Raw genomic sequence first — 16,989 nt, forward strand, 5'->3', positions numbered from 1 at the left:
CTTTGGGAGCTTTCTTTGGGTTAACCACTGGCTGAGATCCTGCCAGTGGTAGGATACATATGGTCTTATGTGTTATCCATCATTGCAACTGTTTCAGTCACCGAAATGTTGGTGGCTTGAATTGCTGGTGGGTCTGGGCTCCCTATCTTCTTCAGCAGCTGTCAGATGCACCAGATTGGGATTATCTAGCTAAATTTGGAAGCCTCTGGACCAGATGCAGCAAGTTGGTTACGATAAACAACGGTACACAGCCTTTCTCACTGTGATATACAAACTGCATTAGAGCTTGTGCACAAAATTATGTCGAACCACAGTTTACCCTGAGGCTATGTGATGACTGGCCTTGAAGTTTACCTCATAGCTATTTAAAATTGGATGGACACCGCTGCATTTGCTAAACTAACTCGACAGTATCCTGTAGCAGTTTGCTCAAAATACTAATTAGATGCTGTGTTAGTCGTCTTATTGAACATGGCTTTCTCTTCTTTATAATGATGGAGAGGCTATTAATTCACTGTAAGAAAAGCTGGTGAGGGAAGAGATGAGGGGGAAAATACAGTTAAGCTAGCATAGTTCTTTCTTGACAGGTTTTCGTCTTCCAAAATAAATGGCCCTATCCTCACTCATAGTTGCAGGTTTTTCTGCTTAGCGATTTAGAAACCTTACTGCTTTCTACGCTTCCTGTAATCCCTTTCCTTCTGCCAGTTACTTGTAAAATATTATCTTGTAATAAATACATTAATGGGTCAAAATGGGATTATATTATCAATTCATAAACCGTAATAGACGCAAAACTTTCATATTTAAAAGCCATCCCCTCCTTTAATCGCTTCTCTGCCTGAGCTTTGCACTCAATAGACACCCTCATTAAATTGCCCATTACGGTGCTTGAGTTTTCAGAGAGGCTTTGGTTAATTCCCAGCTGTTCAGTGTCTGCCTTGCATTTGAGTTATTTCTTCCCTAAGTGCTTTATTCTGCATTTTAGTTATAGCAATTTTAATTGGCTTCTGTGTTACATTTCAGGCTTTTTAGAGTTTTCTCATAATCCTATCAAACTTAGATTTATTAATGGTGTTTTTTCAGTCTTGGTTTTGACACATACCTTCTTCGGGTTAAGTCACACAACCCTCTTGGCACAGTGCTTGCTCCAGAGAAAACTTGATCAGCATGTGTGTGTGTGTGGAGCTCTGCATGGATAGACTGATTATTTCTAGTCTTGGTGTTTTGTTAAAAAAATGATATCTGTTTGGTAAAGTAGATGTGTGATTCATCTCTTTCACATAGGTATTTGTATGGTTTTAACAGATATTATTGTGTGTGTGTGTGTGTGTGTGTGTGTGTAGTGTGTGTGTCTTAATTCTACCAATGTTTGATTGTTTTTTAATTATTGTTTCCCCCTATTTTTCTAGCTGTTCTTATTTTTATCTGTAAGCTGCCTTGTGCTCCTGTCAGGAAAAAGGCAGGGTAAAAAGTAATAATAATAATAATAATACAACCCTGGGGTGGATTATTTGAATCTCTGTGGCAGTTCTTCATAGTTTTGGGAGTTAGTGGGAAGCCTCTTGATATTCTAATTACCTAATGAAGTTATTCTTCACTTGTTGATAGTTTCTCTTCAGTTCCAAGGTCATGTCATGCATGACCTTACCCCTAAGAAAACAATTGCCAATTCATACCTTGATTTTTATGTGATGAAATTAATGCATGTGATGAAACTGCAAATGTTTGTCATGAAGGTACCCTGTGTGGCAACAAGTGAGATTTACTAATAGTATTTATCGGTACCTTTTCTTAAGAAAAATATTGCCTACTGAAAGGAACCTGGACTAGGTAACTGAGTGGCCTTTCAAAATAAGAGTGTATATTATCTTTCATTAAGAGATTGAGACAGAGATGGGGATCCTGTACCTCATCACCTCAGATGCCAGACTCCAACTCCCATCAGCCCCTGCCATCATGGCCAATCATCAGGGCTGATGGGAGCTGGAGTTCAACATTTGGAGAGCCACAAGGTCCCCATTGCTGCCTTAAGGCAACCCACCCACTGCATGCATATTTCAAATTGTTTAATATGTACAGTCAGGTCTTTCCTCATCTCAGACTTGAGTGGCACTGTCTTAGTTTCGTTACACAACCATATTCCTCCAAATTTCAGCACGGTACAGCATATTTAATGGCAGACTGTGTTTTACTCTTTCTGTATGACTGATTGTGCAGGCATGTACTGAACTTGCACTTATGATATACATTGCTATCGGCAAGGAAGCTTGGTTCTCAGCCAGGGAATGTTTCTCTTAGTTTTCACCGTTGTGACAAAATATGAGCTGGTGTCTGTCCTTTTGCTCAAAGTGGAAGGCTTGTTAGGTTCCTGTGAGTTCAGAACACCCAGAGTGACCAACCAGCATCCTCAGACTTTTTCAAAAGATTCTATATATTTCTGAAATATGAAGCATTAACGGGAAATAGACTGTAAAAGCAGATCCAAATCACCCTCAACTGTCCATTTTTGTGTGAAGATAAATTTACTCTACAAAAAGCCTTGATAGAGTGCAGGCGGCTGTGGGATTGTCAGCGACTGGCTTTAAAGCTACTGAGCTGTAGCACTCCGGTTCAATTTATATTTAAGAGGCAATGATTTTCAGTTCTAATGAAAAGCAATAAAGGTTTAAAAGCAATGAAAGAACCGGTGGGTTGTGTTGCCTGAACTTCCTGAAGTGGCTGGGGGAGGAACAGTGATATGGGACAGAATTTCCCACGAAAATTTTGCCAGTGCTGTATTTTTCCACGGGTACTTTTTTATTTCATAAGTTCGTCATTAACAATGAATGGGTGCCGATTGCAAATACAGTGTTAGGCAAGCTTGGCAGTTTCAGAGTTGTTAGCTTTGTTCATTAAAAGCAAGTAAAATAAGCATGCCAAGTTAGATCCCTCCCTACGGCATAAAAAAATATTCCAGTGCAAATTAGCCCACTTGGCCTAGGAAATTTTCTAGTCAGAAAATTTTCAAGAAGGTCCACGTCACTGGGGAGGAAGAGAGTCAAGAAGATGGGTGGAGAGTGAGGCAGGACTATTCAGAAAGTGGGGTTGCCATATATCTTTTTGTGGTATGTTTGTTTGTGGCAGGTGAAAATTAAACAGGTATAACTCTTCATTGTATCTCCATCCCAGGAAAGACCATAATGTTCATATTTTTTATTGAAAGGAGTCCTGCCAGCTGATATAGTTGACATCCCTAGAAGATGGTGGAGGAGGAACTCGCCATATGCCCCCCCTCCAGTCATCCCCAATTCCACAAGTGGAAAAAAGTGGCCTACATTTATGGATCTGCTTAGGGCAGGGATAGGGAACCTATGACCCTCCAGGTGTTGCTGGACTCTCAACTCTCATTAGCCTTCGCAAGCATGGCCAACAGTCAGGGATGATGGGTGTTGGAGTCCCAGCAGCATCTGTAAGGGCCCAAGGGTTCACATCTCTGAGTTGGGGACACAAGAAGGAAGATGAGGAGTAAGGACCAAATCCTCTTCTTCTCCAGCTCTTACTTTCACCTGCCTCCCTTCATCTGAGCTATTCTAAGCTGTTAATAAATAGAGGGTAGGGAGGAGGTCAGCTGGCCTCAACACATGCAACAGAATGAGGAAGAAAAATCCCGAGATGATAGAACAGATGAACTGGAGGTGTGGAATTGCATTATCAGCCTTTCCCAACCTCCAGTCCCCAGATGTAGTCCAACAACGTATGGGGGACCCAAGGATGGGAAAAGCACATACAAAGAAATTCATGCAAATCCAGTGCTAGCATTGTAGAGAGTGCAACTGGAGTAGAACTTTTCTTCATTTTATTTTGTTTGCAGTATTTTAGGGTTTTAACACGGCACACCTCCACCTGTATGCAACTTGATACCTCAGCAGGCCATATGTCTAGACCAGGAGCCTCTTTGGAAGTCAGGGCTGGGCTGTCTCTTTGCTGCAAGGCTCCTATATTTTAAGGCTGCATTTAGTGTGCCAGCTTTGAATCCGTCAGCGTAAATGCTAACTTGTCAGTTGTAAATGCTTACTTAAGCAATGTCTTTATTAGGAACATATTGGCAGAGACGCAAAATAATATCATTAGCTACCAAGTGCAACATTTGCAGTGTTCTACTCAATCTTGTACATTTCTAGTAGATCTTATGGTTTTTAAAAGTGATGTTGGCTTCTCTTGCCATGTCATCAGGAATTATTGGGGTGGACTGAGTTTTGTTTCTTGGTATCCTGTAGTTTTATGCACTTTGTGGTCGATGCTTGCTCTTGTCCAATCAACCTCCATCCATTTCTGCTTTGGGCAAAATCACAAATCCTGATACAGGAACTCGAAGGGAATTTGCTACCTGGAGAAATTAGAACAAGCCTAACGGCTATCTAGGCTCCTAAAGCAGAACAGCTAAGAACGGAAAAGTCAATCACCAGATAAATTTAGTGTTGAAAAACAGATGCATGTATCTGCCTCCCATGGTCTGGACACCTTAGTCAGAACTATCTGTAGCAATACCTCAGGCTGCATTGTCTTCTATTGCTGGGGAAAACAAAGATTACCGTATTTTTCATTCTATAAGATGCACCAGACCACAAGACGCACCTAGTTTTTGGAGGAGGAAAACAAGAAAAAAAATATTCTGAATTTCAGAAGCCAGAACAGCAAGAGGGATCGCTGTGCAGTGAAAGCAGCAATCCCTCTTGCTGTTCTGGCTTCTGTGATAGCTGGGCAGCCTGCATTCGCTCCATAAGATGCACACACATTTCCCCTTACTTTTTAGGAGGGAAAAAGTGAGTCTTATAGAGCAAAAAATATGGTATTTTGTAATGCACTGGAGGATTTTGCTGCTGTGGTGGCAAAGTCTGGCTTCACTCGTTAGAGCTGAAATATATTTCACTAAGAGACTTTTTTCTTTCCCTTGTGTTTTTTAGCAGACTTGTCAGCCCAGTAGTACCCGTCAAACTGAAAAGTTCAATGCTTAAATCCTCTCTTTGGGTAATGCGTCCCTGAAACTATTGATGCCCATTTTTTCCCTGTCAATCCTTTCAAGAGTTTTGTTTATTAGGTCAATATGTTTATTGGATGTCAAGCAGTATAATATTAGAAACACATGAGTAAAACATAAAGGTGATTCAAAGATATATATATTAAAAACCCAGATACTGAAATAGAGCATTTAAAATTGCTGTGTATTTTAAAAGTTCACCAAGGAACCAGAAAACAAGCTGAGCAATGTGCCCAGCTTTCTGAGGTAAACTCTTTAAATGTCATGCTAGCTAGTTTCCCAAGAAATGCCCTAAGGATGCTCTCAAGTGCTTAAATAGTGTAAAAAGCTCTCTTTTTTTGGGTCTGCCACAAGCAGTTTAAATTGGCATTTATTACTTTTATAGAGCATGTAGCTCAGTCTCCTGTAAATAGACTTGCTAATAACTGGCTGCTTTCTCACACTAAAAGAAACGAGGAGAAAACAGTTGTGCCACAGAGAAATATGGGGGCACCCCCCTTCAAGCTCTTGACTTTCTTTCCCCCTGATCTCAACATTAAGGTAAAAGGTAAAGGTACCCGTGCCCATACGGGCCAGTCTTCACAGACTCTAGTGTTGTGCGCTCATCTCACTCTATAGGCCGGGAGCCAGCGCTGTCCGGAGACACTTCTGGGTCATGTGGGCACGTGACAAGCTGCATCTGGCGAGCCAGCGCAGCACACGGAACGCCGTTTACCTTCCTGCTGGTAAGCGGTCCCTATTTATCTACTTGCACTTAATTGTGCTTTCGAACTGCTAGGTTGGCAGGCGCTGGGACTGAACAACAGGAGCGCACCCCGCTGAGGGGATTCGAACCACCGACCATGCAATCGGCAAGTCCTAGGCGCTGAGGTTTTACCCACAGCGCCACCCGCGTCCCTGCCCTCAACATTACTTCCTTCAAATGCCATTTATAGAAGTAAACAGCTGAGTAGGGAAAACCAAGGCCCAGAAAAAATTGGGGAAAACCATTTTGTGTTATAAGCCAGATTGTGTTTTAAGCCAGTAATGTGTACACTGTCTGAGTTGCTGTGAGTTGGGTTTGCTAATTGCAAACTCTTTTTCTCCCCTCCCACATTCACAGTGACTGCCTGCTTCTTTTTCTATTTTACAGAAATTATGCAGGTTGTTTTCTTAAGAGGCACTTCTACGACATATGCCATTTCCATACTAAAGCCATCACCTACAAAACCACAGGGAAGGAAGCCAATCCCTTTTAATTCCCCGGTCAACTTTTAAAATGTCTAGCACAAAAAAATCCCTGCATCTAAATACTTCGGAATTTTTGCAGGTTTTTTACATAGAATCATAGAATTGTGGAGTTGGAAGGGACCCTGAGGGTAATCTACCTGTAATACATGATACCTAGTGGTGTCTCTCTAATATATGCAATTTTCACCTAAATTGCTTCACAAAACAATAGAGGGGTTAAAATAAATAAGTAAATAAATCCAAAACTGGCAAAGGCTGTTCTTGCAGAAGAAACTACTGCTGGTGTCCTTCAGAAATTTGGCTTTGTTCCTTCCCTCAGAGGGGGCTGCCGTTTATGAAAGTTTTGTCCAATTCAGCCAAAAAAGAAGAGAGTTATTGATTACAGTATTATCTAAAAGACAGCAATTGCATTTTTAAGGGGCCCAGCAACAACAGCAACAAACCATTGCACTGTTCTTCTGGAATTTCTTAGGTGTTATGTAATGTAACAAACAAACAAACAATTCCAGCCATTTTCATCAAATTCTATCAAAAAGGGGGGAAATGTAGCCATTTTTTATTTCTCCATAATAGTAAATGGGGGGTCATAAATGTCTTGTTCTGCCAAACTGGGTTTCGAACCTGAGCTGAATCAGGCAACCTTCAAATGGATGTGAGGTGAATTGATCTTTTTTCCAAAGCACTAAATCAAATCCTGAGGTAAATTATGTAGTTGGTGCATACTCCCAGTTCAAATGGAAGCTGGTGTTTCCAAGTCGTAAGACATGTTTCAATATATTGGGATGCTGTAGTTGGCAACGTATCTAACACAGTTACTGCATACAGGTAGGCAGAGTCCCTTCTCAACTGTAGAAACCCAAAAAGCATATTCCTGTTGCTTATATTGTTTAATCTGTAATACCTTTTTTTAAAATGTTCCCTGGCTTTTAAACCACTTTTTACATATATCTAAAATACTGGTAGTGTTCAGTGGCGTAGCGTGGGGGGTGCAGCGGGGCCGGCCGCACCGGGCGCAACATCTGGGGGTTAGGGTTAGGGTGTGCAAATCCACGGGTTAGGGGGCGCAAATTACTTGCCTTGCCCCGGGTGCTGACAACCCACGCTATGCCACTGGTAGTGTTTTTTGGGCACTTTTAGTGCATTTTTAATTGTTTTGCTGTGTTTTAGTGCAAACTATCCTGGTATACATATTATGCAGGGCAGATAGTATATATAAATCCCTGAAATAATAATAATAATAAAAAATACTGAAATGCCAGTATGTGGAACTAGTTTCATCTATGATTGTATGTTTTAAACACAAACCTAAGAAAGATTACATTGTACAGTGTATGTTGCAAAATTTGTCAGATAAAACAAAGAGTGCATTTCTCCCCCTGCTTACTGACCTGCATTCGGATTAAACAAAATGCCCTTGTGCCACCCTTCTTGGCTGTGTTATAAAATACACACCTTTTCTGGCATGGATATGAAGTTCTGTGTTAAGTTCTGGAGAACTTAAATGATAAGGCTGTCTCAGTGTTTTGGAATCTTTGAGTGCCCCTTTATAAGATTATCACTCTTAAGAGGCTGGAATTATTTGCCTAGTCTAGTGTTTACATTTCCAGACAAAGATGTATTGAAAAATCAAAAATCAATTCTTTTGGGGGAATAGCATTCTGTGTTTGTTTCCGTAAATTTTGCAAGCAGGCAATATCCGAGAGAATCATTATAACTGGGCTGCCATTATACTCTCTCTCAGGGGTCAGCAAACTTTTTCAGCAGGGGGCCGGTCCACTGTCCCTCAGACCTTGGGGGGGGGCAGACTATATTTTGAAAAAACACACACATGAACGAATTTCTATGCCCCACAAATAACCCAGAGATGCATTTTAAATAAAAGTACACATTCTACTCATGTAAAAACACCAGGCAGGCCCCACAAATAACCCAGAGATGCATTTTAAATAAAAGGACACATTCTACTCATGTAAAAACACACTGATTCCCGGACTGCCTGCAGTTGGGCCAGATCCGGCCCCTGGGCTATAGTTTGCCTACTTATGCTTTGCACGCAATATTTACTTTGGATGCTAAAACTGAATTGGCAAATCAGGTCCCTTCTTCTTTCTATGTGACAACAAGAACACGTACCCAGGGTCGTCTTTACTCAGGGGTGCAAGGGGTGTGGGGCACCCAGGCGCCGAATTTGGGGGGGGCGCAAGGCACTTGCCGCTGAAGCCGCCTAAGCTCTTAACTATCAACTTGTTATGAAATAATAAACAATTTTGATCAAGCTAGAAAAACAAAATACATAATTACCTAGGTATTACCGAAATGTATACCTACTGTTTCACTAAAGGACTTTTGACTTTGTGCGCTCATTTACCAAAGATGTGCCGCACCAGCAATGGCGCTTGTCATTCTCAACGGCGCCGTGCACATGAAATTAACTATATTTGGGGGCGCTGGGAGGATCTTTGCACCCTGGCGTTGCATATGCTGAAGATGGCCCTGCACGTACCTATGGGACTTTATAAGCACAGGCCCTGTGCAGACATTCAGCAAGTGAGAAATCTGGCACAGGGAAGGGGAGCGAAATCTGATTCTGTTATTGTAATTCCTCCCTCTGTGCATGGAGAAGAAATTGCTTTGAAAGACTGTGCAGGGATAAGCAGCCCATACAATATGACTTGCAGTCTTAACCATGTCTGCTCAGGTGTAAGTCCTGTTGAATTCAATGGGGCTTCCTCCCAGGTAAGTGAGCCTAAACTCAAATAGGCAACTATTCATGCCTCCCCATTGTGAAGTTAATGTGAGGAATTCCTAAGCCATTTCTTTCTGGACTTTGATTACGATTTATGCCTCGTGGTTCTAAAACATTTATTGGTTAGTAAAGCAGTCTGTCTTAAATCTGTTAGGAAGGAAGATGTCTGCATCCTGTCATATAAAGGAGATTTCATGGAGTAAGTCAGAGAGATGTCTGGTTGACTTGGATGACGGCAGCCCTGCAAGAAATGATTGGACAGGTATGTTGCTAGCATCCTACCTTCTTAAGCAGAGTTCTGATTGGAATCTACATTTGCTTGATAAATGCATGGCTTATTTTATTTTATTTATTGAATTTATATAGTGTCCTCTACCCGGAGGTCTTAGGGTGGTATTTTTAGTTAATGTAAGGGAAACTGAAGTATCTTGACAAATGCAGAATATTAGGTAGAAGACTATAAATATAAAGTCGCTATACTTAACTTCATTTTCTTCTTTTTAACAGATGACAGAGAAAATGAACTGGAGCTGAAGTCCCATTGGTCTGAAGAATTTAAGCAACGTGTCCCTGGAGCGTTTAAGACCAATCCTTTTTGGAATGTACTGTCAGCATCCAATCCTTTTTTAGACGACGTAGCTCAGTCAAACAACAGAGAAAAAAGTGACAAGCGCATATCTATCTTAAAAGAAGACCCCTATTTATTTTTTAGAGATCTAAATAACAGAGACTCTACTGCTTCATCTGGAGACGAATTGAATCTTGATTATCTTTTTCTTCGCAAATCTTCCAGGAGATCGGCAAAATCTCGGAGTGTTTCAGATCTTTTGGATATTGTAGGGACAAAGACATTTGAACTCCCTAGCACAGCACCGTCCAACCATATCCTGCCTCCAAACAGTGAACCTCTTCAGAATGATCGTGAAGCCTATAAGACAGCGTGGTTGAATCAAAGGCAGCTGGCCCGATCTTGCCTGGATTTGAATGCAATAAACCAGAGTCCGGGATGGGCCCAAACCCAATCTGTAGAAACCCATATAGCTTGCAAAGTGAGTCATGAAGGCGGCTCAGTGCAGCTTCCTGACTCGGAGATTGCGGTTCATTTCCCCGAAGGCCACGTAGCCTTTGGAGAATTCCAAGAGGTTGGCTTGCAGGCAATCCTTGACTCCCCACCATCGCTCAACCATGAGTTTTCCACCACTGTAAGCCCACTGATTGAACTGACATTAAGTAACCTCAATACCACAGAAGCCATTTTGCTCGAAATGAAAATTGCAGCCGAGGTGAAGAAGGACCCTTTCAGTCAGGTTATGACTGAAATTGTATGTCTATGTGGTTTCACCAAAGAGGGTCCGTTTGAAAGAATAAACAACTGTTACATCTATAAAGATACTGTCCAAGTTAAGCTGACGGACCTAAGTCACTTGATGTACATTGTGGCTGTAGCCCAAACCAATACAGTTAATTCACCTGCAAGTGCTTGGGAGTATATACACAGAAAGCTCTCGGTTGGGATTTATGGACCCAAACATATCCACCCTTCTTTCACAGTTGTATTTGCCCTGTTTGGCCACAACTATGTTCCAGAGAAACTTACAGTATGTGACATTAAAAAGGGTGGAAAGAGCATGCCCCCGGTGGTTTTCCAGCTCTGGGGAAAGCATACATTTGCACTTGAGAAGCCACAAGATCTCAACGTTTTTGTGGCCTCTTGTGACCCTGATTTTGAAGTGAAGGAAGAGGATCAGAGGAAAGAAATTAAAGAAGGGATACTGAAAGGGGGCGGAGAAGTGATTCACCAACACTTCCCATTTTCTATAATCAACAGAAGGAAAATACATCTATTTGTCTTCCGCGTCCAGGTGAAAGTCCCAAGCAACAACGTGGTGTGCCAGTTTTACATCACAACCCCTGAGCCAGCTCCAAAGCCATTAACTGGGGTGTTCAACAAGCCAAACCGATTAGAAAGGCGCAAGGCGGTCATCTCTGCCCCACTGCTGTCGACCCCAACAATTAAATATCCAGTTTTTCAGGACAAAGCTTTACACGTTGCCAGCTATGGTGTAGCTTTGAAGACAGTGTTGCGTCAAAATAAAATTGACTATTTGCTGGAATATTTTAAAGGCGACACAATAGCGCTTCTTGGCGAAGATAAGGTGAAAGCCATCGGACAGGCTAAAATAAAAGAATGGTACGTGGGCGTTCTTAGAAGAAAAGTTGGCCTCGTACACTGCAAAAATGTCAAAGTGATAGCCAAAGACCAAGTTATGGATATTGATGATAGCACAATCACAACCAAAAGCCTTCTTGAGCAAATCGCTTTACCTTTTAGAAAGCTGACTTATATCTACGCAACAATCTTATCCACGGTATCAGAGAAAATGAATGACTGGAAAGCTTTAGCTGATGCCCTTGGATTTTCGAACATGTCTTTGGATGCTTTCAGTGATGTACAAGCTGACAAAGAATCAGAAAAAGTAGCGTACGTTGTGAAGAAGCTCAAGGAAGTCTGCCACGATAACAGAAATACAAGGCGTTTCCTGTACGAGCTGTCTGTTGTAAGTACTGCTTGTTAGGCCACATTCACACCAAACATTTGACCCCCTATTCTCACAGAGCTACTGTACATTTCCCAGAGTTCCCTGGGAGGGAGGATTGACAGTTAAATCACTCTGGAAATTGTAGTTCTGTGAGGAAAATGGGGGTCTCCTAGCAACTCTCACCACCCTTAACAAACGATAGTTCCCATAACTCTTTGGGGGAAGCCATGACTCTTTAAAGTGCTTTAAATGCATGGTGGGGATGTGGCCTTTGTTTATGTGAGGCCCAAATGAGCAATAATTGTTTTAGCTAATTTGTTGGGATTATGGTTATCCTTCTCCACCTCAAGGCCTGTAGGCAGGTGACAAGACCGTGATTCAGCAAAGCTATTTTAGTCGGAAAAAATGGCTTTGTTAGCTGTGCGAGCTGCAGCTGCAGTGGAAATGGTTAACGTTCTTGGCTCTGTACGTAGTTCTCTCACATGCTCCTTTATAGGCCTTTTGGATCCTGACCAAGATGTCTGAAAAAAGCTGGTTGTGAAAATGTTCACTTAATGTTGAAATTATATAGAAGCTGTGGGGCAAAAACACTGTTGATCACTGGGCTCTATTTTTTTTATCAACTTATAAGAGCCTGCCTAGTTCCTTATGAAACCCTGGAAGTGTGGGAGCCAACAGAGTGTACTTCAGTTGTTGTTAGACTGTAACTCCCATCATCCCTGACCATTGGCCATGTTGTCTGGCTGGGGCTGATGAGAGTTTGAGTCCAGTACACTGGGGAACCCAGCATGGTGTAGACGTTAGGGCAGGCATAGGCAAACTCGGCCCTCCAGATGTTTTGAGACTACAGTTCCCATCATCCCTGACCATTGGTCCTGTTAGCTAGGGATGATGGGAGTTGTAGTCCCAGAACAACTGGAGGGCCGAGTTTGACTATGCCTGAATTAGGGTGTTGGAATAGGATCTAGGAAACAGGGGTTCAAATCTCCACTCACTCATTAAGCTCACTGGGTGACCTTGGACCAATCACCAACTTTCAGCCTGTCTCACATGGTTGTTGTGAGAATAACATGGAGCCATGTATGCTACCTCGAACTCCTTGATATAAATGCAATAATGGAAAACATGATGTTGGCTACCTCTGGTGCAGTCCACCTCCCATCTCTGGAAAACATAAATGCCAGACAACTCTTCCTTTATCCCTATGGTAGAATTCCTGCCATAACCCTTCAGAATCCTAGGTGGAATTATTTGGGGGATCTTAAAAATAGCTGTGTGACCTGATGATCAGCTGATGGGTGAGACACCTTGCCCCTTTGTAATGAGCCAGAGCCCTTCATCCTGCGATCTCACCTCTCAGCAGCACTGGCATTGCGAATGCTTTCTAGCTGGAACTGAAGTTCTTCCTGCACCTCAGCACTTTGCTCAATGTAGAGCAGCATTTCCCAACCTGGTGCTCTCTAGACATTGTTGGGCTCAAGCTCCTCTTCACCCCAACCAGCATAGCTGGTAGTCCAGCTGCACGAGGAAGCCTGAATGCAAAGTGCTGTCCCCCCTGAAAGTTGTTTTGAAGGTGTCTCCCCTTACAGTGGTACCTCGGGTTACAGACGCTTCAGGTTAAATACGCTTCAGGTTACAGACTCCACTAACCCAGAAATAGTACCTCGGGTTAAGAACTTTGCTTCAGGATGTGAACCAGCGCCAGTGGAAGGCCCCATTAGCTAAAGTGGTGTCTCAGGTTAAGAACAGTTTCAGGTTAAGAACGGACCTCCAGAACAAATTAAGTACTTAACCCGAGGTACCACTGCATCTGGGTTTCCCCTGTCTTTTCTCATTGCGCAATTGTAGCTGCAAGCAATCTTCCTCCATAATGAAGATTTCTCCTTAAATTTTCAGTATCAGCCTGATAATTGCATTCAGATAATGTATTTATTGGTAGAGAAACAAGAATACTGTTACTGTAGCACTTTGGTTTGCAAGGAAGTGTACTTAAAATGTTTGCCTGGCAGTGTTGCAATGGCTTTATGGTACTTTCTTGTACTTGAAAATTGTAATAGCTAGAGGGACTATTCTTTCTCTGTTGACTAAGGGAGCAATCCTTTTTTGTTTATTTGTTTGCTTATTAAATTGGTATACATAGTATGCAAGAAGCTGGCATAAAGCAAGCTAGATCGAAAACTCTGTTCAAGAGCAGGGTTACTGCTGGCTGAGCCTGACAGAGGGAAAGGAAACCTTTAGAAAAGGATTTCCCATCCTTTTTGCTGGCTTAAGGGTAAAGGTAAAGGACCCCTGGATGGTTAAGTCCAGTCAAAGGTGACTATGGGGTTGTGGTGCTCATCTCGCTTTCAGGCCAAGGGAGCCGGTGTTTGTACACAGACAGCTTTCTGGTTCATGTGGCCAGCATGACTAAACCACTTCTGGCACAACGGAACACCGTGACAGAAACCAGAGCACACGGAAACATTGTTTACCTTCCCGCTGCAGCAGTACCTATTTATCTACTTGCACTGGCATGCTTTCGAATTGCTACGTTGGCAGGAGCTGGGACAGAGCAACGGGAACTCACTCCATTGCAGGGATTCGAACTTGGGCAAGCCCAAGAGGCTCAGTGGTTTAGACCACAGCGCAACCTACACTGGGTTACCACATCATGTGACCAAGCAAATAGGCTTAGGACCCAGCTCTGATCCCGCCCCCAGAATGCCCCTTCCTTAGGTCCTAGGCTAGCTAAAGATACATTGGGCTGGGCCTCAGCAGAGAGAGGATGAGTGAGACATGCCCTCATTTAAATATACGCTCTCCCCATCTTGAGCTTCACACACTAAGGTCCTTTCACGGTGGCTCGCTATCGAAGTCATAACAAAACAAAACACTGTCAACACGCACCCTTAAAAAAAAACCTTGAAAACAAAAAACCACAGCAAGTCAGACAGAAACACTCTGACACATGGGTCTGCAGTCTTCACACTGCAATTCAACAAATAGGGATCCAAACCTAACTTTAGCAGGAGGGAGTTCCACAGATGAGGTGCCACAACTGAGAAGGCCCTTTCCTTAGATCACTGCAATATATCCTGTGGTGGGATCCCAAGGAGGGCCTTCCCGGTAGATCTTAAATAACATGCTGGTGGATAATGGGACAGGTGCCCCTACAGGGACCCAAGTCATTCAGAGCACTGTAAGTTATCAACATGACCTTGAATGGGGCCCAGGACTGTACTGTCAGTCAATGCTGAACCATTGTTACATGGTTCAGAAAAGAAGCATAGCTCCAGCATGGTCAGTGATTACAGTATTTCATTATTGTGTGTCTCCCACCCCCTTGTTTTTGGCTGTTCTTATTTTACCTGTAAGCCACCTAGAGTCCCTGTCAAGGAAAAAGGAGATGTAATAATAATAATAATAATAATAATAATAATAATAATAATAATAATAATAATAATAATAGACATTGTGGTCCAAAGCATCTAGAAGGCACCAGGTTGGGAAATGCTGGTTTTGGACATAAGCCTTTCAAATCTGTGATGACATGTTGCTCATTAGCAAGTTGCCCAAAATAACAGAAGCCCTTTAGCTTAAAAATAGCAAGCACTGGAAGTCATGGGTTTTGTCATTGTCAAGATATATATACTACCGCTTAAGGACTTCTCACTAGTTCTCTGCAGCTGCAATTTTAAATATGGACTTGCGGGTAAAAGTTATGTCTCTTGCTTCCAGCTTCTTCCCCCAGGCTACATTTCCAGGCTCATTATACAGCTGTAGTTCTCGGTAAAACTTAAGTACCTTTTTGTTTTCTTTTTTACAATGGCAGCTTTCTGCCAAAGAGCTGCAGCATCTTAAAGGCCTGAGAATATAATTGATGCATATGATTGTACAGTGGTACCTTGGGTTACAGATGCTTCAGGTTACAGACGCTTCAGGTTACAGACTCTGCTATCCCAGAAATAGTACCCCAGGTTAAGAACTTTGCTTCAGGATGAGAACAGAAATCGTGCTCTGGCGGTGGGGCGGCAGCAGAAGGCCCCATTAGCTAAAGTGGTGCTTCAGGTTAAGAACAGTTTCAGGTAACTGGCAGAATTCGAGACCTGGGAGAAGAAAGGATTGAAGAAGATTGGAAGAAATTTAAGATTTATCTACAAAAATATTGTGATTTAGTGGAATGTTAAGAAGGATGCTTGGTTATAAATAATTGGCCATCACTAAACTGGATCGGAATTCGATGATAAGTGAGATTAAAAGAAACAAAAATTTGTTGGAGAATTGTTACATTATATTTAAATGAGTGGTTACAAAATTGCAAATAATATGATAATTTGCTTGGAAAAATTTATTAACGATGTAAGTGGGAGCGGGAGACGTGAGGAAGTCCAAAGAAGTTATGAAACTTTGTTAAAACAAAGCAATGCTGTTTATTATCTTTGTATTTCTTTTATAAAAAACCCCAATAAATATTTTATAAAAAAAAAGAGAACAGTTTCAGGTTAAGAACGGACCTCCGGAACGAATTAAGTACTTAACCCGAGGTATCACTGTACATAGGATGGAGATGGTGTGGATATGCTGCATAGGATCAGGCCAGCATATGATCTGTTATGGTCAGTATTTGCAGTGTCCACATTCAACCTATGCAGAAACACTTTTTGGGTGGCCTCCTTGTGAGGAAAGCAATGTTAAAATGGAGCAGCCTCTATGAGTCCAGTGTTTCTGTGTTTCTTCCTGAAATAACCACATTAGAGGATCAAGTTTCCATCTTGGTGTGGGATATGCAGCTGTCCCATTCTGGGATCGAACCTGCAACCTTGGCGTTATCAGCACAACGCTCTAACCAACTGAGGAAATGGGAGTTTCAACAACCTCTGGAGAGCCAGAGATTCCTACTTAAACCTTGCATAATTGGTTAGTTGTAAGCTGCTGTGATTTTCTTTTTAATGGTAGTACAGTCATACCTTGGTTTTCGAACAACTTAGTTCTCGAATATTTTGGTTCCCGAATGCTGCAAACCTGGAAGTGAGTGTTCCGGTTTGTGAACTATTGTTGGAAGCCGAACGTCCGATGGGGCTTTCGATTGGCTGCAGGAGCTTCCTGCAGCCAATCAGACGCCTCACTTTGGTTTTCAAACATTTTGGAAGTCAAACAGACTACCGGAACGGATTCCATTTGACTTCCAAGGTAAAACTCTATATAAATATTGTAAATAAAACAACATTTTAAGGGCAAAACAGAAGAGATATTTTCTTGTCTCAGACGGAATGCCATTTGTTTTGTTCAGTTTTGGGCCAGCAGAGCAAACCGATTGCATTTACATAAACCTGAGCATTTTAAAAGGATGATCAAGTAAAAAGAGCTGAGAGCAAGAAGTCATCAGTTCCTGGCTTTTCTTCTGTAAAAAATGATTATACAAATGAGTCACAATACCCATATACATTTCTTTTCCTAAGCAGATTTTATCCTGCTGC

General features: G+C 42.1%; 1 protein-coding gene and 1 long non-coding RNA gene across 2 annotated transcripts in view; both read left to right on the forward strand.

The window, feature by feature from the left end:
* Nucleotides 1-16,989, forward strand: part of LOC309353850 — a 166,163-nt gene that overhangs the window by 88,074 nt on the left and 61,100 nt on the right. The window lies entirely within an intron of this gene.
* The window catches only part of MACC1 (MET transcriptional regulator MACC1), a 28,554-nt gene that overhangs the window by 2,256 nt on the left and 9,309 nt on the right, over nucleotides 1-16,989 (forward strand). Inside the window, exons 2-3 of the mRNA XM_081883199.1 lie at nucleotides 9,148-9,255; nucleotides 9,501-11,551. Of these exons, the coding sequence (XP_081739325.1) occupies nucleotides 9,156-9,255; nucleotides 9,501-11,551 (2,151 nt within the window). The 5' untranslated portion in view covers nucleotides 9,148-9,155. The remainder of the gene's footprint in view (nucleotides 1-9,147; nucleotides 9,256-9,500; nucleotides 11,552-16,989) is intronic.

The sequence above is a fragment of the Podarcis melisellensis genome (genome assembly GCF_964234715.1).
Source record: "Podarcis melisellensis genome assembly, chromosome: 12".
In the NCBI taxonomy this organism is placed as follows: domain Eukaryota; kingdom Metazoa; phylum Chordata; class Lepidosauria; order Squamata; family Lacertidae; genus Podarcis; species Podarcis melisellensis.